Genomic DNA, 24,161 nt, shown 5'->3' on the forward strand with positions numbered 1-24,161 from the left:
GGGCACCATATTGGCTGCTCTCATCTCTAACCAACACACCACACTGACTCTCAAAATAATTTGGAAGGTACAAAGACCCAATTAGAGATATTTATCAATGCTAAGTCCTGAGTAGGGTGAGACCATCATAGGATGAATTAGTCCCTACTTCTATCTTTCCTTAACACCTAGCAGAACCAAGGAATCCAAAACCAGGTGTGTTCTGCAAAAGAAAAACACAATGAGAGGGGCCTGAGGCTCCCCTGTCCTGAAAAAGGAACAAAGAGCCATCAGTGAATGTTGACTCAGCATCTTACTAATGATCCTCTCTGAGAAAGTTGCAATTAGTTGTGGGCTGAGCAGTGAAAACACACCAGCCATGTTTCAAGGGCACATCTAATGATGCTCTGAGCTAACAAGTGAGCGCTGGAGCTTCTTTGCAAGACTTCCCTGCAAGGCAGGTCAAGAATCCCACAGTCTCATGCTATGCTTAATTAATGAACCAGACCCTCCCTTTTGACATTTTACAGAATTACAGGAATGAAAATCAGAAGCAAACAGAAAATCCCAGCCCTAAGGTCTTGCTGGTGATGTATTCTGAAAACCTTCAAACAATATATTTCTGTTGCTTTGCAGTGGCATAAATGAGCATGTAACTCCAGTATTCATGCGTCTGGAGGTTTTTTCCTTCTCTGATGGAAAGACATTATAATCCTGGAAAAGACAATACAGTAGGTTTCTGCAGCAGCTCTGCTCCTGACTCTTGGACTTTGGTCCAAGTCTGTTTAATAGCATCTATAACTTGGCCATGGTGATTTGTGCTATGGTAACCTCATGGCTGAACTACTGTAACATAGGCTATGTGGGGCCTCCCTTGGGATTGGTCTGGAAGCTGCAGCTGGTGCAGAATGTTACAACCAGTACCATCTACCAGGCTAACTATCATTAAGCAATTTATATAAATGCTTCAAAATAAATAAATAAATAAATAAATAACTAGTGAAAAACTGAGATACTCCTTAAAGTTACACAGCATCCAACTTGTTCTTCAGCATCTCAGTTAATGCTGATTTGCTTGGTATACTTGGAAACTCCTGCTTCCAAAATTTGAAAACTTATGTCAACTACTATGAACTTTGGACAGACAGCACTCACCTGTAATCAAGATGTCCCAAACGCATTTTCAGCTGACACTGAAAACTCCACACTGAAGGTGCCTGAATGCAGTTTCAGGGTTAAGAGGTTCCACAGAGTTCCACCACAACAGAGAAAGTCCTCTCAGAGGTTGCAGCCAGCTGGGCAGCCCCTGTTGGTGGAACCACAAAGGTCCACCCCTAACCCACCGCACAGCAGCAATCTCAGTTACAGAGCTAGCAGATATGTGTAGAGACACTCTTTCAAGTATTCCTTATTTAAGGGGAAAAAGTACTTTTAATTCTTAAAACCTCTTGAGAAATTTTGACTGCTTTCAACTTCATTTCTCAGGCAAGGAGGCACTCAACTTCCCTCATATCAGTGCAGGGAGCTGAGGCTGAGTTATAATGGTCTGGTTTGGACAACACATAAATTTAAGCCATGGTTTACTGGGACCTCATGAATGTGTGGGTTCCCAGAGAGGAGCCAATCTGCACTGAGCTAAGTCACAGTTGGGCTTAGCATGTTGTCCCAACCAGGGCTTGTGGTTACGCTTTCTCCTCCCTAACCATGAGCCAAGGTTTATGCCATGTATAACCAGACTAAAGACTTTCCCAAGGCTATATGATAGGTCTGTGGGACTGAAACCCAAGTAACATCATTAATAGAGGAAGCTGCCTTATACTTAGCCAGCCTACCACTCAACTGAGCTCAGTTTTGTCTACACTGCCTGGCAGCAGGAAACCAGGGTTTCAGGCAGCATTCTCCCCCCAACCCTACCTGGATTTGCTGGTGACTGAACCTGGGACTTTCTGCTTGCAAGGTCGAGTCTCTACCCTTGAGCTACGGCCCTTCCCCAAGTCTCCCAGAATGTTTATCAGGGACTGTTGTTTTCAAAATCTAAACTTGTGAATTGAATTACAGGTGACCCCATTGTCATGCAGAGGCTGCTCTCTCACTCTCTTCCCCCCTCAATTATGGCAGTCAAAAGATGCTGCACCCTCCCTGTTTAAAAAGTACAATAGGAAAATAATTGGAATTTATTCTAGCAGGAAGGCAGATTCTGACCTCATTTCAGCATAAACCTGAACTTTACCTGGCAAGGGCAAAATTAAAGAAAAGAAGCATTTGAACTTCCTGACCTCTCATTGCTAAACTCAGCTCAGGCACATTTAGGAATGCAGAGCCATCTGGAGACCAAGGATGTTTTTCTCTCCAAATGCCTCTTCCGAAGGCATATTTGTGCCTATTAAGAACCCCATTTCACCCTAAATGCTTTGGTCAGGAAACTAAGGAAGGATCTGCACAGAAGGCTGTGTGTGTTTGATAAAGGTGCAAATCTGCTTGTAATCACTTTCCCCTCCTCGCAGCTGCATCTTCTTCAGCTTCTTCTATTTTAAAATAGATGCTGGTCCGTTGAACAAAGAGGCAGCACTGCCCTCCCACCCCTCTTTTCTCTTGGTGCCATTCACAGTCGTCTTGGCTTTCCTGACAGCAGAATCCAACTCTGCTTGGTCATACGTTGGGGCGATGGCCCTTTTGTAGACAGTTACCCAGGATATGAAATGCTCAAGGCCACCCCTCTGCGCTATCCCCTTTTATAAACTCCCACACACTCTGAGATGTGCTTTGTGACTTTGGTGCAACACTCCTGAAAGAAATGGTCAGACAAGATCCTCTTTCAGGTCAGCCTGCTGCACAGCACCTGATTATTTTATTTCTCTCTCATTATTTTATTTTTTCAACAGTTCCTTGTCATGGCCGCTGAAATGTTGGCAGCTTCTTGGATAACACCACAATTAGAGAAGGAAGAAAGCAAACACTCTGTTTCTTTGGAAAAAGCCACAGCAGACTGTGCGGTGGAGCAGTGATGCTCACCTGAGCTTGGGATAAACAAGTTACGGATACTTACCAGGAAGGAAAAGGTGGTGGTACCAGGGAGGCTGGCATGATGCAAATGCATTCGGTTGAACTGTGCCAACTTCCCCACAGCCTTGTCCCTCCCCTTCTCCTTCCCAGAAAGTAGCAGTGATGCAACTGTTGGGAGGTTAAGTGCATGTTGCTGCCCCAAGCCAACTGCTACTGGGGGGGGGGGGGACAGCTCAGTGGGGTTGGGCAGCTATTTTCAAATACTAGAAACACAGTAGATGAAGAGCAAGAACCTAACTGGGAAAGCTGAAGGGAAGTCAATAAATACTTTGAGGATTTGGGCCGAGAGGTGTGTTGATTTCAGCTGAAAGGTGCAAGCCCGTACATGCAGCAGAACGAGGTGATAGAGTGGATTGCACCATTTCATCCTGATGGTGGGTTATAATATGATTGGGCTGGTAGGCTCTCACAAGTAGGGCCTGCAACAAAATGTTGCGGCACAGAGTGCTCCTGTTCAGGATTCCAGTGCCGAGACAACTTGCTCCCAGCTACAAGATTGTTGTCCATGGTCCTGAACTATTGCTTCTGTTCTCTGATGCAGCTTCCCAGGCTCCGACCAAGTCCTGACATTGATCCAGCACAGAGCTGGTTGGGGCAGTCTTGAGCCTGATTCCATCGTCTTGTTGCCTTTTCGTGGTGATGGAAGGAGCTATGGACCAAGACTGTTAAGCTAAGAGCAGGCGTATGGAAGCTGCTGCAACAGTGGCTTTCAGGCAACAACGTAGGGTTCAAGAACTCAGCCTGGCTGCCCTATCCTTCCTAGTGTAGTTATAGAGCCCTAATCCCAACCATGCTTGTGGCCCATCTCTGGGATGGGATGTCTTGTGCTGCCCTTAAGAATGAACTTCATTTTGGGGCTCATTGCCACCACTGTTCTTGAAGACATGGTGGTGGCTGTGGGGAGATGCAGAGTTGTCAGATGAGTGCACTCAGGGCCCTTAAGGTTCCCCAATTCCACCAGTTCCCTGGGTGGTACACTGTCCTGGGGAATAATCTCGAGGTTTCCCTCTGTCTCCCCCTGGTCATGGGAAATGTTGGGGGTCCCCTCTGATTCAGAGGCCGTGGCTAATTCTAGCTCTGAGAGTTAGCAGTTCCTGACAGCTCAGTAACTCTGTGTAAGATGATGTCTTGTGTTCCGACTCATCCTATGCATGACAAACACACTTCCACCACAATAAATTAGCAATTCCCAGGCTTAACAACCCCTCCTGGACTAATTGCCAGAGATTATTGTATATTATGAGAGCGCAATGATACTAATGCCTAAATATGCTCCAGTGATTATGGTGCTATCTTCAATAACCAAGCTGTTTAAATGTCAGTGCGGAGAAAGCTCTTTAGCGGGAGATGAAACGTTATTTTCAAAATGGGCCAGAAGAGCCTAATCAACCTTTTCAAGAATGTTGCCTTGAAACAAACGTGTTGTTATTTTGACTATCTGATAAACATATGCAAAAAGAACCAAAGTGGGAGGTCCAATGAGCAACACTTACATTTAACACCAGAAGGGAGTTGATGATGATGATGATGATGATGATGATAATAATAAAAATAATAATAATAATAATAATAATAATAATAATAATAATAATAATAATAATTTATACCCCGCCCATCTGGCTGGGCTTCCCCAGCCACTCTGGGTGGCTTCCAACCAAATATTAAAATACAGTAATGCATCAAACATTCAAAGCTTCCCTAAACAGGGCTGCCTTCAGATGTCTTCTAAAAGTTTGGTAGTTCTCTTTGACATCTGGTTCCACCATACAGTACCTCCCTTCCTAGCAGCTGATCACCCCATCTCCTTTCCCGCAGGCCATCTAGATACCAGAAGTGATCCTGGTAACATAGACATTTGCCTGAAGTGGTGGAGCATGGGCAGCTCAGGTGGCAGGGTATGTGTGTATCAGCTTCTAACATCCATGCCCCTCCACTTTTCATATAACAAGTTGTTATTGTTGCTCTTATTTGAGTCTCATATCCCACCTCCCAAATAGAGCCCAAGGCAGCTAATCCGGGGAAAAATAGCATAAAAGCAACAATACAGAAAAAAACAATAAAATGCAACATGATGGGCAGCAGATAGAAGGCTCTCCCATCCAGACATGTCCCAAAGGCCTGAACAAAAGGTCTTAAGCAGCCACCTAAAGTAACATACATGGGGGACAACTGGATCTCCATCAAGAAGGAGTTCTACAGCTGGGGGGCCACCACTGAGAATGTCCTGCAGCATGTGGGCCATGCCCCTGCTTAAAATATGAACAGTAAAGAAATGGGACAGACCCAAAAAAGTAAACATTGGTCCCTCTCCTTGGTAGTCAGACTCTTCTGACAGCTCTCCTTTCTGGAGATGTGGAGAGTTAGAAGCTTCTCTTACACCTGGTGTATTGGAGCTGAAAGGTAATTTGTGGTTCTGGGAAAGATCTTAAGCAGCAGACAATCATTCTCATTTGTTCAGTTGGTGCTTGGTTATGTTCCGGCCCAGTGATGCACGTGGCTTGGATCTGATGTGCAGTCTGAGTTGCTAAGCAACCGGCATTATGGGATTGCCACCCGATGCTGCTGAGAAGTGGGTAGCGGAACCCCCTAGAACTGGTATCTCAAGAGGGAGCGACATATATATGTAAGGGTACCCTTGCACATATTCAATGGCATATAGGGTGGCTTGAATGCTTTCACTAAAACAACATTGCCTCCCCCATCCCCACAAAGGAACATTATGTGCTGTGACCCAGTGAGCTCACTCCTTGCCCAGCTAACAGCCACACAAAAATTATATATCCCAAAAAAACACACCTCGTCCTTCCCACCCAGTTTCCATCTTCTTCTATCTGCTTTGATTGAAAACAGGAGACCAAAGATACAGAATTTTTGCAGAGGCCCCACAGATATAACAGCACAATTCAATTTAATAATCAGAAACCTCTTTCCTCCCCAATAATTATTTTACCCAAAGCAAAACATTTGTGTCCCAAAAAACTTTTTCAAGTTTTTGTTCTAATTTCAGTTAAAAACCCTTCTCCTTTATTTCTATTATTGCTATTATTGCAAATATCCAAAGCAGTGATCAGAGGAGGAATGACCACTGGGCAGAGCGCAGAGAGAAGAAATGCCATGGTGCATCTGCAGCAGCACAACTGGACGCCTTCATCTGCCCCAGCTGCAACAAGACATGTCTCTCCTGCATTGGGTCTCTACAGCCACAGCAGGCACTGCAACCGCCCAACAGTCTAACCTCACCCCCAAAGGCGCACTACTCCATTGTCTCCCTAGAGAGACGGATGCCAACATGTAAGTAAAAATACTGATTACTGATTGAAAACAGCAACAGACAAACATAGAAAACACAAGCAGAGCTTTGGGGAAAGGCTGCAGTTAAGTGGCAGAAAGTCGGGATGAGGATTCTCTTTGAAGCCCTGTAAAGCTGCTGCCAGTCAGTGCTGACAATACTGAGCTAGATGGACCAATGCTTTGACTTGGTAGAAGTTAGATTCCTATGTTTTGAAATACGCCACAAGGAAGGGCCATAGCTCAGTGGCAGAGCACCCGCTTTGCATGCAGAAGGTCTCTAGCTCAATCCCTGGCATTTCCAGGCAGGTCTGGAAAGATGGAGAGCTGCTGCCAGCCAGTGTAGACAATACTAAGTTAGACGGACCAATAGTATAAGGCTGCTTCTACAGTTGCTCCTGCCATTACTAGCTTTCCGTATTTATCGCCCTCTCCTTTCCAAAGGGGCTCAGATAGAACTCTGAGCTGGAATAAAAAATACTGACAATATCAGGGGAAAGTTCTTCATTGTTCTGATCACTTAATCGAAATGTGCACACCCCCCCCCCCAGGGCTTACCATATATCCTGGGCCACAGGAGCACTTCCCTGTAATACTATCACAATCTGCTCCATTCTGGCAGCGGCAGGCAAGCTGGCAGCTTTCGCCGTAGTATCCCGGAGGACAGGTGTCATTGCAGTAGAGTCCTGCCCAGCCGGCTTTGCAGTTGCATTCTCCAGACAGAGGGTGACAGCTGACAAGAGGAGAGACAGGTATTAATGAGAAGCACCAGTGGGAAGGGGAAAGAGAAGGCATCTGATTATTAAACCGCATCATTTCAGGGCACGGATAACCGAGTGAAACACACACACTCTCAAGACGCCTCTTATCTGCATTCCCAACGCCAAATCCCCTACAGCCGGTAGTTGAGCTTGTCGGATGCCACAGAATGCTCACAAACATTTCTGCTACGTGGGAGATGAGAGGATATCTGCCCACAACAGAGTGCTGACTGTTTCCACAGTGGAAGTGAAAGGCCACTTTGGCTGGACAAAACCTCAGACACTGTTGAGGGAGTGAGGGGAGGGGTAAGAGGGTCTCTGTGCTATTGGCTGGAAATGGAAGGCGAGAGACCATTGTGCTTGGCACACAGGAAAGCTAAGGGCTGGGCAGACACACAAGCAGAGACCACAAAAGCAGCATAGATAAAGCGGTCAAAGAAGTAGGGGCCTGGGCAGAAGATGGGTAGGAGATAGTGGCTCTACCAGGTAATCCCTATATCAGACCCTCCAAGTGTTCCTATTTTCCAGGAACAGTCCCAGATTTATAGAAGTTGTCCCAGTTTCTGATTTGATCCCTGATTGTCCTGTTTTTCCTTAGGACGTCCCTATTTTCTGTTGGAGAGCATGGAGTTATCCAACCCCCAAGCCATCTGAAGGCAGCCCTGTATAGGTGTGGTTTTTTTAATGTTTAATGTTTTATTATGTTTTGTATATATGTTGGAATCAGCCCAGAGTGGCTGGGGCAACCCACTCAGAGGTATAAATAGTCAAATTATCGTTACTGGAATAGGATGTCCCTATTTTCATCAGAGGGTATGCTATGTTCATAGACAGCATACCTAGACAGCATCTTAAAAAAACTAGACAGCATCTTAAAAAGCAGAGACATCACCTTGCCAACAAAGGCCTGTATAGTCAAAGTGATGGTTTTCCTAGTAGTGATGTATGGAAGTGAGAGCTGGACCATAAAGAAGGCTGATTGCCGAATAATTGATGCTTTTGAATTATGGTGCTGGAGGAGACTCTTGAGAGTCCCATGGACTGCAAGAAGATCAAACCTATCCATTCTGAAGGAAATCAGCCCTGAGTGCTCACTGGAAGGACAGATCGTGAAGCTGAGACTTCAATACTTTGGCCACCTCATGAGAAGAGAAGACTCCCTGGAAAAGACTCTGATGTTGGGAAAGATGGAGGGCACAAGGAGAAGGGGACGACAAAGGACGAGATGGTTGGACAGTGTTCTCAAAGCTACCAGCATGAGTTTGGCTGAGCTGCGGGAGGCAGTGGAAGATAGGAGCGCCTGGTGTGCTCTGGTCCATGGGGTCACAAAGAGTCAGACCGACTAAACGACGGAACAACAACAACAACAATATGCTATGTGCACATCCTTTATATCAGCAGTAAGGAACCTTTTCAGCCTAAGGGCCACATTCCATCTCAGGCAGACTTCTAGAGGCCACATGCCATGGAAAAAGGATGGCTGGGCAATGGGTGTGGCTTTTAGCTTTGGACTGCAGGCTATATTACAGTCATGAAGAATCCAGAGGTTTCTATATCCTGCCCATATCTCCATTGAGACAAGCAAGAGGCACGATTAAGTCCAAATACACATTTCAGTCAGGCAAAAGTACTGAAGGAGGGTGCAGAGCAGGGCTGGTGGCAGGTTTCAGCCTAAGTAAGCTTCCTGAGGGCCTGATAGACAAATCTCAAGGGCCGCATCCTTTCTCTGGGTCTGAAATTCTCCACCCTTGCTTTATGTACACAGACTGTCTCGCCCACACCCTCTCTGCTGGAAGAGACCCTCCTTGACAATCTGGGACAGAAGTACAATGTGGAATCCTCACAAAAAATCATTATTTTGGCTTTCCTAATTTCCCCTCCCTCCCTCACCGCCTTTGTTTTGTTATCAGCAGAAGCGATTAGTGCATAATGTTGTGACTAAAAATTGCCAAGTTCTGTAGCTGTCATGTGCTTCTTCGGAGGATTCTGGTAACTAATTAAAACAATTCATCAGCTTAATAAAAAAAACCACCAGGTTTCCGCTTGACAAAGCACTCCTTGGAATTATACGCTGCTCGGTTCACACCTCTTAACATTTAGATGAAAAAGTAATAAAAAAAGCTGGAACTGCAACCCCCCCCCCCATCTCTGCATCTATTAATCTTCAGGTAATGGGAACAGAAAACTAAACAGCACAGAAATAGTTTAGTTTCCCTCGTTTTGCGTTTTTCCTCCTGGCGCGCAGAACCGTACATTTCCAACCAGCTTTGCATCGGAAAGCTAAATTAAATCTTTCAAAACTAATATATGTTCCCAGCAATCTGAATTGGCCTGTTACAATTCAATTGAAAAATACGGCATCCGGTAAGCATTTCAACCGCAAGGCGGAGTCTTTTATAAATAAAAAAAGAGGGGTAGGTTTCCCCCTCCCCCCAAATCTCCTCATGAAATATGAACACTTCATGAATGGTAAAAGATATGTCCCAACCAAAACAAGGGCTGCATGAGATGCAAACTGCAAGGAAAATAGAGTTAAAGCAAACTGACTGCATTCAGAAACAGGCCGAGGGTCCCTCTCCCATTTCAAGTCCACTTTACGTCCGGTGATATCCCCATGTCTTTTGTTTCTCACTCTCTCCTGCACAAACTCGCTTCCCAGGAAGATTTATGTTTGCGATTTCATGTGCTATTTACTTAATGCAACCTTCTCTTTGCTTTGCCTTTATTCCAACATCTACCTATCACTGATATAGCAGGAGAGCTACTGAAAGCCGTGTTTGCTCCTGTCTGTGGATCTTGATCCTATATTGTTTGGCCACACCACAGCAGGGACAGCTGATGTAGTGCCCTCCAGCTGTTTATTATTATGATTACTATTATTGTTATTACTATTACTATTATTGATTTATTAAACCACCACCTGAAAGCAATGAAGCAGTTGTTGTTGATGATGATGTATTTATTAATCGTCTTCTAAACCACTGTCTCAAGGTGATTTGTGCATAAGATACCGTAATTAAAAACAGCTAAAAACACAAAAACAGCAAATATGTTTAAAATAAGACACTCCCTGCAAAGACCCATTTATCTGTTGGGAAAGCCTCTCAGAACAAAAATGTCCTCAACTGTTTCTGCAAAGTGCAGATAGTGAGTTTCTGTCATATCTCGACAGGAATGCTATTCCCCAGAACAGGGTGAGCCACACTAAAAACCCTGCTCTTTCACATTACTGTGGAAAGGGCTTCTGAAATCTTTGGAACTTACAGGAGAAAGTCTCCCACAGACTGCAGCAATCTATTGGGCGTGGAAGGCAGTCTCTCAAGCAACCTGGTCCCAAGCTGTATAAGGACTTCTATGTTAGCATCAACACACTGAACTTTGTCCAGTAGCAGATTGGCAGTCAGTGCAACTCCTGCAAGCAAAGTGATATACACTGGTGGTACTTTGCCCCCACAAACAACCTAGCTGCCACGTTCTGCATCAGCTGCAGCCTCTGGACCAACCCCAAGGCTATCCCCACACAGAGTGCATTGCAGTAACCCAGCTGTGAAGTTACCAATGCACGATCAATTGTGCTCAAGCTATCCTGATCCAGGAATCATATTCTTGGACTACAGCTCTCAAGATCCCCAATGGAAGTTGTTGTGCAAGAGCATTTGGAGGGTGCCATGATGGCTAGAATGTGCCAGAACCCTGGGAACTGGTTGTACATAATTAGGTGGGAATGCTAGTACTGTACGACTTCATGGATGGAACTGAACGCATGTGGGAGTTGGGGGGGGGGCTTATGGGTTTGTTTTGTTCTTGTTTTTATATGCATTTTGTCTTTTTATTTTGCATTTTTATGCTGTAAATCGCCCTGAGATCTTCAGATGAAGGGCGGTATAATTGATTGATTGATTAAATCCCTACATTTTAATAGCCACAAGGCTGTTTTCAGAGAAGGTGAGCTCTCCTTTCTCAGGTTAGGTCTCCCTTTGTCTTGAAACTTTGACAAGCTGCTGAAGAGTTGCTTGGAAAGTCAAAAGCTGAAATGCCAATGGGATGAATGAAAATAACATCTACGGATCTCTGCCTCCCGCTATCTCTTTTGTTCCACCGTAGTTGAGATAAGACCAAGTAGAATGACAGATTTTTATCAACGGGGAGAGACTAGACTCATTTATTAAGAGGAGCAGATACCATCTGGAGACAAGAATGCTTGAAGACAGTACAAACAGATGGGATGGGGGAAAAGAAAACCAAGGCGAAGAAGCAACCTGGCCAGCTCAGAAGCAGTGCAAGGTGCAAATATTCTCCTGGGAGAGTAAATGTTCAGAGGGACATTTCCCCCATTAAATTTAAAGTCTTGCTTTGAAAAAGCTCAGTCTCTATCCATCTAGATGGCAGTCTTATCAGATGACTTTAAATGATGAGGAAGGCTAAAGACACAGTATCTATTCTATAGAGGTTTGGCACCAATATTAATACTTTTATATAAATGCTAATTATTCAAGCAGGATAATATTAGCCTCACATGAGAGCTGATACAGAGTTTGTGACTGGAATGAGCTCTGAAGTCCACACTCTGGTGCATACGACACTACAGTCTGTTTGTTTAGAAGACTTACAGCCTGCCATGTGGGTTCTTTTGCACTATGGAAAAATTTTAATATTTCCCCAGAAGGGCAGATGATGACCCTGGAGCCAGAACTATTTTTAGCAGGAACTCGGGGGAACTCAGTTCCGGCACTTCTCAGATGGGTGTCATTGCCATTCTAAGGGAACTGGGGGGGGGGGTGTTCATGGTGAGTTCCAGCACCTCTTTTTCTAGAAAATAGCACTGCTAGGAGCCATAGCAAAAGAAGAGAACAACAGAGCTAAGACTACCAAGTTACCGCTACGGAGTAGTCAGCAAGGAGAGGGTTATGGAACAGCCTTCCCAAGGAAGCTCGCTTGGCACCATTCTTGTAGTCCTTTCATCCCAAGGCAAAGACACCTCTGTTCAGCCAAGTTTTCTTTTTTAAAAAAAACACTTGCGCAGTCTACTTCTCAGTTTTCAAACCTGTGGCTTTAATCTGTGTGCTCTGTTTTTGCAGCATTTATTTAATTTGGAAGTTATGCTTTTAACGTATGTTTTGGTTAGCTTCCCTGTATTGGGAAGGTTTTGATGTTTGATGTTTTATTATGTTTTTATATGTTCTGGAAGCCGCCCAGCGTGGCTGGGGAAACCCAGTCAGACAGGCAGGGTATAATAATAATAATAATAATAATAATAATAATAATAATAATAATAATACTATTGTAATCCATACAAATAAATAAATATGTGTTATGGGACAGCTTACAAATCAATCAATTAATCAACTTTTAAAACACTTTCACCCATTATCTTCTCTGATGTTCAGGATCTGGACACCACAGGTGGGCGGTAAAAGGTAAAGGTAAAGGGACCCCTGACCATTAGGTCCAGTCGTGGCTGACTCTGGGGTTGCGGCGCTCATCCCCTTTATTGGCCGAGGGAGCCGGCATACAGCTTCCGGGTCATGTGGCCAGCATGACTAAGCTGCTTCTGGCAAACCAGAGCAATGCACGGAAATGCCGTTTACCTTCCTGCCGGAGTGGTACCTATTTATCTACTTGCACTTTGACGTGCTTTCGAACTGCTAGGTTGGCAGGAGCTGGGACCAAGCAACGGGAGCTCACTCCGTTGTGGGGATTTGACCCTCCAACCTTCTGATTGGCAAGTCCTAGGCTCTGTGGTTTAACCCACAGTGCCACCCGTGCCAATACCGCCAATTCCTCATTTTGTTCCTCAGCCCAGCAATGGGCTCTTCCACTGTCAACATTCAACAAACATGCATCACTGTTTGTACCAAGTTCAGGATTGCTCCATGCTGGAGATGGAGTCACTGGACTTGCCCAGAAAAAAAATCCACTCTTCCAGCTTTTCCTTCCCACTCTCTTCTCAAAAGAAGCTTTCTTGCTTCTTAGCTATCACTCTCACAGCTAGCAAGAGACATGATGCACATACCTGACTGTGTTTGGAACATGGCAAGGACACCGCTTGTTGCATTTCAGCCCATAGTATCCCTCGGGGCACATCCGCTCCTGGCAATGGATCCCTTTGAAGCCTGGGTCGCACAGGCAGGCCCCGTTGATGTGGTAGCACTTGGCTCGGTTCTCGCAGTTGCATTTCTGCATGCACTGAAAGCCAAACGTCCCAACAGGGCACTCCTCCTGGCATCTGCAAAGGAGAAGAAGCAAAGGCAGGTAGAGGCTCAATGTAAACTGGAGATGTGGGAGAGCTTCTAGCAAACCAGTCAAGTTTAAAGAGCACCCGGCCCAATAAAAATCTGTAGCTCAGTGGCAGTTTGCATGCAAAATGTCCCAGCATCTCCATATAGGATGAGCAATGAGCCCTGCCTGAAACTCTGGAGAGCCAACACTGGTCAAGGTGTGCAGTTTTGAGTTAGATGGGCCAATGGTACAAGGCAGCTTAAGAAAACTTGCTGTTCCTTGCTGGCCTGTTGCTCTGGATCCAGTCTGTTCCTTGTCAACATCCCCACCTGCACAGAACTAGAACATGAGAAGTGGCTTGCTTGACCAGGCAAGAAGGTCTTGCTATATTTTTGGTAGCCGTCAAGTTAGCTTGATGCACCAACCTGATGCAACTGGAAGCTCGTAAGAAGGGCATAAAAATGGCTGAAGGAAAACCTGTACATGTGAAAAAATGAAGAGCCCTGCTGGATCAGGCCAAAGGCTTATCAACCCAGTGTCTTGTTCTCACTGTGGCCAATCGGATGCCCATTGTCCTATGCCAATGAGATGCCCATGTGAAGCCCACAAGAAGGTGCTGAGTGTAACAGCAGACAGCACTCTCCCCACTTGTAATTCCCAGCAACTGGCTTTTGGTGGTCTAGGGCTTGCCGATCAGAAGGTGATCTCCCGTTGCTCGGTCCCTGCTCCTGCCAACCTAGCAATTCAAAAGCACGTCAAAGTGCAAGTAAATAAAGTGCAAATACCACTCCAGCGGGAAGGTAAACGGTGTTTCCGTGCGCTGCTCTGATTTGCCAGAAGTGGCTTTGTCATGCTAGCCACATGACCCGGAAGCTGTACACCGGCTCCCTCGCCCAACCCCAGAGTCGTCTGCAACTGGACCTAACGGTCAGGGGTCCCTTTAGCTTTACCTTTACCAGGGGAGGCAGAACATAGCCACCATGGCTAGTAGCTCCTGCATCATCCTGCCCATGCCCTAAAGTCATATGCCAATGCTCTCCTCTGAGAGCTCCCCTCTCTGTCCAAACTGAGGCTAGGAAAGCTGGAGGACTGTTATCTTTTCAAATTCCCATACAAAATGACCTATTCAGACAAATGTCCAGATTGGAACACAGCAACATACTGGAATTCACACTTCTTCAAATATTGCATTATGGGTCTTGGCATTTGAATTTATAAAAATACACTTTTAAAATATGTATTTTGAGAGGATGAAAAAAAATGCCATAGATTAATGTAGAAATGGTCTGGTTGGCAGCCTGGAACATTGAATAGTGACATTACATGCCAAAGCATTTTTCTGCAGCCCCCCCCCCCCCCCCCCCGGATTTTGCCACTAATAACCATGATCTTGATAAAAGGCAGCGCAAATTTACTGGTTCCTCCAGCAGTAAAGCCAGGCTCCTACTCGAGAAGCTGCAACACAGAGCCACGCAAGGGATCGGTGCCTAAGCCACCTCCTGAGTTCTGAAACTTGCCCTACCCTGCAAGGAGCTCACATCTTCGTCTGAAATGATCTGCCATGAAGGACCACTATGTCGTATTATTAATAAAGTCTTATCGCATGGGCAGCAGGGACTGGAAATTGCCCAATCAGCATTCATTTAATCCTGCCATTGATTAAAATGTTTACTGTAACCTCCACGCAGAGAGGAGATTGTTAAATGCCTTTTGTGGGTCATTTCGCAGACGGCACCGGAGAGAGTTAAAATATGATGATCAGGGAGAAAGGATTTAAACACGCAATGCTTGCCTGGGAACGCGGGAGGGGAATGGCAATTAAATTGGTTGATGCAAGAGGAAAAGTGCTATTGCAGCTGCTGGCTCCACTGAATATGTTTCCCCCCCTGAAACAAACAACATGTCCCATTGCTGCATATTCTTACATCAGATTCTACAAGGCAATGATTCTCAGGTATTTTCAGTGGAACAGCAATTGCAACACATCCGTGGTTAGGGACGTGCAAAACTGCCCATTTCAGTTTCTCTTGGCACCTTATTTTTCCAGGCTTAAGTTCAGTTTGCCACATTTCAGCATCAGCTTACTGAAAATTCACCAGCACTTTAGAGTGCCTTTCTCCTAATATTTACACTTACATGCACACAGTTTTGCAAGGAAGTTCTCCTACTATAACATACTACTACTATGCCACATCAACTGTCATCGCTTCCGCCACATAATCCTGGGAGCTGTAGTTTCTTACACATGCTGAGAGTTGCTAGGAGACCCCTTTAGGTAAAGGTAAAGGTAAAGGTAAAGGTAAAGGGACTCCTGACCATTAGGTCCAGTCGTGGCCGACTCTGGGGTTGCGGTGCTCATCTCGCTTTATTGGCCGAGGGAGATGGTGTACAGCTTCCGGGTCATGTGGCCAGCATGACTAAGCCGCTTCTGGCGAACCAGAGCAGCGCACGGAAACGCCGTTTACCTTCCCGCTGGAGCAGTACCTATTTATCTACTTGCACTTTGATGTGCTTTTGAACTGCTAGGTTGGCAGGAGCAGGGACCGAACAATGGGAGCTCACCCTGTCGCAGGGATTCGAACCGCCGACCTTCTGATCGGCAAGTCCTAGGCTCAGTGGTTTAACCCACAGCGCCACCCGCATCCCGGAGACCCCCTTACCAATGTACAATCCACGGAGTTTCCTGAGAAGGATTGCTAAACCATGTTGGGAACTGTAACTCTGGGAGGGGAATAGAGGACTTCTCACAACTCTCAGCACCCTTAACAAACTGCAGCCCCCAGGGTTCTTTGTGGGGAAGCCATGACTGTTTATAGTTTTATCATAGTGCTTTAAATGTATATTGTGGATGAGACCTGAAGTTAAGTTTGAAAGAAGCATTCTATTGCTGAAAGGAACCATTTGCTGAGGGTGATTGATAGCAGTCTGTATGTGTGAGGTGACCGCCACAATTTCTCTGGTTTGCAAATGTGCCCATGTGCCCCCAAAGCTTGGCAACCCCCTGCATTACCACTTGATGCCAGTTGATTTGCATCCCTTCTGTTTACCACGGAGACTTTCCTTGCTGCAAAGTTTGCCGTGTGCTACTTCAGCTAACGCGGAGGCAGGACGGAGCTTCCCTACCTGCGTAGTCTAGAAAGCATACAGAGCTTTATGACACTAAAGGCAGGCAAAGAACTATTTCCCCTGCCACACTGGTATTTAAAAGCACAGATGCCTGCTTTCCGTTTGCAGATCTTATTGGCAGGCCCGAAAGCATGGTGAGATGTCTGGAGAGCTTGCTTTCCAAGTGCAGTCTGCCGATTTGAGCATAAATGTAAAATACTCCGCAAGATGAATAGAGTAGTCAATACTATACTATATCATCCTATATTTATAGATGAAACCAAGTGGAAAAGAGCATCTAGAAATGAAACATCGATGACCTAATCTATTTACATAATTAGCTACCCTCTTGCCCCCAACCCAACCGCTCTCCTAACTGTTTAACCAACTTATTTATCTGGAGATCAAGCAACCCCTTGCAAATGAATTTTATGCCACAAGAAACCAATAATGGCTCCTTTGGAATGTAGGGATCATCGCTGTAGGAATTAACTTGCTGCAGAAAATGTCATCACTTTGCAACGTATCAATCTAATGGGCCTGCAACACCATTAGCAGCCAGATGCATTGCTCAATTAAATTACTCAACAAGCGACTAGACCATCGTCATGTTTCTTGTTCTATTTTACATGGCTTCCTTCTTATCTAGGAAGAGCCACATTATTATAAGTGCCATTGAAGTTTAATAAGTGTACAATTATTTGGGGTTGGGTTAATATATATGCCAGCTGTAGAATTAATGGCTACAATTTCACAACGTATTAAACATTATGATGCCCTGTTAAACACGTTACATGCACAAAACAATATTTGTTTCTTCCACAACAAGGGTGGGGGAACTTTCTGACTTGGGGGGGAAGGGAGTTGATATCTTTACCTGGTTGTGCCCCATGGGCAAACCTGGACAGGTGGTTTGCCCCACCCACCCACCTGTCAAAATCTGTTAAGCAGAGTTCCCAACTGGCCAACAGCCACTTTAGGAAGCACAGCACTTGAGGCTGGCAAAGTACCGTACTTCTTTCTCCTCTCCTACCAGCTGATGGCATAAGTGTCATCTGCTGATTGACAGGTAGGAATGGTGGTGGTAGGGTGAATGGCTTTGTGGGCCAGACTGGATCTCCTGGAGGGCCAAGATTGGCTTGCAGGCTGAATGTTCCCCAGGCTTGTTCTGAAGCAAGAGTGAGGAATCTGTGGTCCTTCAGATATCCTGTGGGGGAAGAACAGCTCTCATATGCCATAAGCACTGGCCATGGTGGCAGCGGAACCCACATGGAGGGCCACACTTTCCCAACCCCCTGATCTAAGGATGTCACAAGAGGAGCTATATTGTGCTGCCAACCCGTTCTCTCGTCAGTGATAATAGTTTTGTCCAATGAAAAGAATCGAAATGGCACCCAAAAAACCGCAAGCATTTAAAAACTTGGGTGATCATGTTTTCATAAATATCATAATGGAGTACTCACGGGTAACAAAATAGCAAGGAAAATAAACTTGTTCGCTGTAATTGGTGAGATTTGGGGGAATTGTCCTCCCTGCATAAAAGATTCTAATCTTGCAATTCCGCAGCTCAAATACAGTTTCTTGCTGGCTGCAAGACTTGGGAACTGATTTCCCATGCTGTATTTCTACCAGAACTGTGGCTTCCAATAATTGGGGTCCACAATGAAAGTATTTGCATTGGATGCTCAGCTCACGTAAATTTCAGTGCAGCAGGGAAGTTATCTGGCGCTATCAACTTGGCGTTTGTTGAGTTATTCAGAATGCACAGGCACGCTCCACGAACCAGAAAAAAGTGAGAAAGAAAAGGGAGCTATTCAGCTCCCACAGGCTTTTGTGACCGAGCTATTTCCCCACAAATATTTATCGAAAAATACATGTTTTATTATCTCTTCTGCAGGACTGTATGCTGTAGGCTAATACAGATTACCTTAGAAGAGTATTAGAAAGGGGATCCGGAAGGGATTGTTGTAAAAGAGCACCCATTAACAGGAACATTTCCTTGATTTATTTAAAAGGTCACCCGCACGTTATTTCACCCAGAATGGGGGATGGGGGAGAGGAATCTTATTGCAGCCCATCAAGCCCAGGGAGCAATAGGGACAGAAATGAAATTGGCTGGTTGGTCCCATTCTTCAAATTAATTGAGAACGGTTTAGTCGCAACTTTAGGAACAAAATAAGGATTTATTTATTTTTTGGGTCCTAAAAGTGAACCAGCAGCCCATCATGAGCTGAACTAGGATTGAAAGCTGCAATTACAATGGGCTTGGCTTCAGCACCCAGTTTTGTGATCCAGGGTGAACTCTGGGATGGAGAATTTTTTTCATTCCCTTCTGGACAACCTTCCAGTCCCACGTGCCAGTGGTGGGTGGAGCAATTGTTAGACCTTTGTACAGTTGGCTAGTTTCTACACATGCTTGACATGCCCCTCTCTATGCTGCCATTCAGTCAAGGAGGAAACATTAATGGAGTTTAGAGACACGTTCTAGCCAGGCATACACACTTGGGGTGTAAAAGCAGAGCCAGCAAGAAGTTTGGCCTGGGAAGAGTACTAGGGGCCAGACAAGAGTTATCCAATGACAAATATAATCTTCAGTAGTTCATAAAACCCCATTTCAAAGGAGAAGCAAACTTCTGAGCTCCTAAATTCTTCTCCCGAGAGGCAATGACTGCTCACCCAGTAGGCATCCCAGCTGAGTGGGGATTTGAATCCTGGTCTTTCACCTCCTAGACTGGCTGAAAGCTCCACACTAGCTGAAATCACCACAGAACACCTGGTCAGTCAATCCTTTACTAGGCCAACGAGTGACCATCTTTACATAAGTGGATCAGACCAGCCTGAAGACATTAGCCTGCTCAGTGTAGAAAGTTGGGGGCGAAGTGGGTACACCCACTCCCACATCCTAGTTTATGCCTTCAAGTATCATTTTGAAAGCATGAATAGAGCTTCTGTTTCTCTTTGGGGAAAAGATAAGAGTTCCGCCATTGCCCTTGATAATTATAGTGGTCCTACTGGGGACCTTCACTCATAGATCCATGAAAGGTTGATGTCAGTCTACAACGGCTGTCCCCAGCCTGGTACCCTTCAGATGTTGTGGGACTACAACTTCCATCAGCCCCAGTCAACATGGCCAACAGACAGGGATGATGGGGGTTGTAGTCCACTAATCACCTGGAAGACACAAAGTCAGGGATTGCTGGTCTACAGAAATATATCATTTGGGACTCTCAGGTCCTTTGAACAGTCTTTCCACTCTCCCATCTAGAAATGCTGGAGTGTGGTATGGGAGAAATGCAGTGCTTACTCTTGAGGGGATTAATTGGTATAAATGTGTTTCATTTGCATATCTTGTAAACACGGAGAGATCTCCCCGTTCAAGTTTATTGCTGCAAATATCTAAATTAAATTAAATTTAATCCATTATGTTTTATAAGGGACATTTTAAAAAAGGGAAAACCACACCATCCTAGCTATAATAAAAATGGAGGAGCTTTGCCAAAAAAAATTATAGAAGTGATAAGATCTAGCTATAAAAAAAAAATGTGTCTCATTTCAGCAAAAGCAATGGGGTGCATGACTATTTATTTATTTAATTAAAAGCATTTCTAAACAGCTTACTATTTCAAAAAATCCCAATCTACAATGTACATAAAAATGTAAGGCTGTCATCTTATAGTCCCCATTGGAGGATTTGTAGTGTCGTCAGAATCCTAGGAAGGGGAGGCTCTAGGAGTTAATGTGGGGATTATATGGGTAGGGTGGTGAGTCGAGTGAAGAGGAGCACAGGGTCCCCCCAATATAAAAACAGTGGGTTGTAGCTGACTAAATCCTACTCTGAGTAGCCCCACTGAAATTAAGGGTGATAAATTTATCATGTCCTTTAATTTAAATAGGCCTACTCACATGAGTAGGACGAACATTGGGTACAACCCAAAACAGAAATATGAACTCAGTTCCGGCACCTCTCAGGTGGGCGCCATTGCCATTATAAGAGAACGAAAGAGGCATTCATCGTGAGTTCCAGCACCTCTTTTTCTGGAAAAAATAGCTCCCCACCTGCCACTTTCCCCCAGGATGACGAGGAACCATTAATGAGTACTCTTTGGGTTCAGCCAGTCAGCTACAAATCCACCTAACAGTTACCTGTTAATAAATAAATGAATAAATAAATATATGTGTCTGCTAAAAAGTAATCCTTGTTCAGTTCAGTGCGACTTACTCCCAGGTAAACGTACACAGGATCAAAGCCTTATCCTCCGAGGAAAAGGAGCTCTTTATTATCGGATTCCATTACTGACACTTTCAAAGGAAAATCTTCTCAATCCCCTTTTAAAATAGTTTTCTTGAAATAGCTTTAGTGTGAAGAATTATATTTGACACCTATTGGGCCAGACCTGATTCATGTGTTTGCAAGGACTTCAAGAGATATATGTAAATGTCTCCAGCTAGGACTTTTTACTTCTGTATGGGATCTGAAGCTCCTTCTGTCAAAACGAATAAGGCTTGAACAAGGCCCAGGAGCCTTTGTGCTCTTAATATCTGGGAGGATTTGCAGGTTTTCTTTTTGCATTGTTTTCTTATCAAGTTATGTATGGCGTATGCTTAAAATATGTGTGTGGTGTGAGGTTTAGTGGTTAGAGTGTCAGACTAGGACCTGGGAGACCAGGGTTCAAATCCTCACTCGGCCATGAAGCTTGCTGGGTGACCTTGGGCCAGTCACACTCTTTCAACCTAACCTACCTCACAGGGGTGTTGTGAGGATAAAGTGGAGAGGTGGTGAAGGTGTGTATGCCACCCTGAGATCCTTGGAGGAAAGGTGGGAAACAAATGTAAAAGTTTAAAATAACTCAAATACTGCTAAATGTTTGCTTTCTCTTTTTATTGATTTAAATAGCGCATCTCTCTGTATTCTTTAGACTTTTGGGGGGCGGGGGAAGGGTTCATACATCTTCCCAGGAGCAAAGGTAGGTGCAGCAATTAATGCCAATTTTACCTGTGAGCATAGGGACACGGGTGGTGCTGTGGGTTAAACCACAGAGCCTAGGACTTGCCAATCAGAAGGTCGGTGGTTCGAATCCCCGTGACGGGGTGAGCTTCCGTTGCTCGGTCCCTGCTCCTGCCAACCTAGCAGTTCGAAAGCATGTCAAAGTGCAAGTAGATAAATAGGTACCGCTCTGGCAGGAAGGTAAACGGCGTTTCCGTGCGCTGCTCTGGTTCACCATAAGTGGCTTAGTCATGCTGGCCACATGACCCGGAAGCTGTACGGCGGCTCCCTCGGCCAATAAAGCGAGATGAGCGCCGCAACCCCAGAGTCGGTCACGACTGGACCTAATGGTCAGGGGTCCCTTTACCTTTACCTTACCTGTGAGCAGTAGGCTCACACTCACATACCTCTCTGCATCCTCCATGCATGTAAGCAAGAAGTATTAGCAGGATGCAAGGATACATTCCAGCCAGGCATAAAGGAAACTGCAAACAGGGCCAAGGTGTGGTGTAACCTGGGGACGAGCCTGAGGGCCAGACAGAAAGGCCTTGAGGGCCACATTTGCCATCCCCCCGGACCTGAGGTTCACCATCTCTGACAATGGGACTTTGCTAATTGAAGTTTCATTGGGTTGAAAGAGTTTTAACTGGCAATCTACACACAGGAGAATGAAGTTTTCCACCTGCTACCTCCATACCTACCTGTCTCCCATATAGCCTGCAGTGCATAGGCAAACCCCCGTCACATGATCACATTGCCCTCCATTATGACATGGGCAATCCTGGCTGCAGTTAACCCCATATGTTCCTGATGGACACGGCTGGGCACATACAAAGCCCTATGTAGGAGGAGACAGAGAGAAAAAAACAGTCATTTCAGGTTAACATGGAGAAAAACAAACACATTGCATTTAGCTGTGCATTAAAGGATGTGCTTTGCATGTCATGCCATTTAATAAAGTGCTTGCCACTTTACCAGTATGTACATATATTCAATGCATATTTTAGGTTGGAAGTCATATGAGAATGTGGACTTTAGGATAAAATGTGTACGAAATGACCATGTTAGGGTAAACTGTGCTCATAAATGTCTGTTCTGCCAAGGAATACATAGAAAGTAATGTGAATTTTAATGCAAAGTAATTCAAAGTAATATGCATTTTAAAAATTGCAGATTCATGCAGTAATGGTACAGAATGGACTTATGAATGAATGCAAGAGGACATGGAAACATACTGAGCCTTCCATTCATATGCCACACAATCCACCCAATTTCTACCAGTAGTTGCTACCATTGAGAAGTTATGGGGTTCAATCCTGCTTGGAAACCCTGCCAAGCCATGTTGTGACTGCCACAACCCTCGGGTCAGGTTCCCCTTCTTCACTGAATGAGGCCAGGGGTTCTGAGTGGGAGAGGGAATCACCCTAGGTGTACACAGCCATTCAGAAGGCACACTGACGCACACTGCCTTCCATCAGCCACAGCTGGTGACCCATTGACACCCCTATCTAGACAAAGATAACCTAACTTCTGTTGTCTATGCTCTGGTAACCTCTAGGTTAGATTACTGCAACACATTATATGTGGGGCTGCCTCTGAAGATGGCTCGGAAACTTCAGCTAGTGCAAAATTAAGTGGCCAGGTTGCTCACCGGGGCAAGACAGTTTGAGCATATTACACTGATTCTGGCTGTCCATTCATTTTCTGGCCCAATTCATAGAGTTGGTTTCACTTATAAAGCCTTAAATGGCTCAGGACTACAATACCTCAAGAACTGCCTCTCCCCATATGAACCAACCAGAACCCTGCAATCATAATCTGAGGCCCTTTTTCATGTGCCTTCTCCATGAGAGATCCAGAGGGTGGCAACATGAGAACGGGCCTTTTCTGTGGTGACTCCCCATTTGTGGAATGCTCTCCCCAGGAAGGCTCATCTGGTCCTTCATTATATACCTTTAGGCACCACGTATTGTGTATTCTCATTTTGTATTTTTGCATTGTAAGATATGGATTTACGGATGTAGGGTAGTATACAAACTGAATAAATAGTAATAATAATAATAATAGCAGATGAATCTCAGTTCAATATTTGCAATAGGACAGAGTCTTCCACCATACCTTATGGTAAGGGGCCAGCGTAGGGGTTCTAGGGCACGTTGTGTGGCACATACAAAACTTTGTCCTCCCTCCCACAAATTACTGCCATTTCCCCTCTCGTAGTATCTGTCACCTGAGGCAGTTGCCTCACTCAGCTTAACAGCAGGACCAGCCCTGCCTCTCAGCCAAGCACCTTAAAGTATTTTAGGCAGGAGAGGGTGGTAGTGGAAGAGGAAAGAATGAATAGTTCTCAGGGCAAATAAAAAACACAGCACATCTCAAAACGGGAATAGGAACGGCTTCATATTTGACTTCCTCTGACAGTTTCTTCACTCATAGGCCAGGAAGATTTGGCAATACCAACAACCCCAGAATGGAATACAATGGGTCTCACTAATCATGAAGGAGGACTCTGAAAGCCTATCCTAACCTGTATGATTGCTGGCTCTTCAGCTGTGGAAGGGATAGCTTGGCCTCAGTTCAAGAGCATCCGGGCCCTGCCATAACCATTTGTGTCTCTAGGCTTGAGCAAGGAGTGATATTTTGAATCTCTCTCCAGGAAGGCAAGTTGCCCATTGATCATGATAATAAATGCCTTTTCTCATCATGTTTCAAAGAGGAGAGGATTTCTATCAGCAAATGATGAGGAAGCAGTGCTCCGAGAT

At 45.0% G+C, this 24,161-nt stretch overlaps 1 protein-coding gene across 7 annotated transcripts in view; it reads right to left on the reverse strand.

The window, feature by feature from the left end:
* The window catches only part of MEGF11 (multiple EGF like domains 11), a 339,710-nt gene that overhangs the window by 93,211 nt on the left and 222,338 nt on the right, over positions 1-24,161 (reverse strand). For all 7 annotated transcript variants that reach the window (XM_028705587.2, XM_028705582.2, XM_028705584.2 and 4 more), the window contains 3 exons: positions 22,101-22,237; positions 13,105-13,317; positions 6,889-7,063 (listed from right to left, as the gene is read on the reverse strand). In XM_028705587.2, coding sequence (XP_028561420.2) covers positions 6,889-7,063; positions 13,105-13,317; positions 22,101-22,237 — 525 coding nt within the window. The remainder of the gene's footprint in view (positions 1-6,888; positions 7,064-13,104; positions 13,318-22,100; positions 22,238-24,161) is intronic.

The sequence above is a fragment of the Podarcis muralis genome, chromosome 14 (assembly GCF_964188315.1).
Source record: "Podarcis muralis chromosome 14, rPodMur119.hap1.1, whole genome shotgun sequence".
Lineage (NCBI taxonomy): Eukaryota > Metazoa > Chordata > Lepidosauria > Squamata > Lacertidae > Podarcis > Podarcis muralis.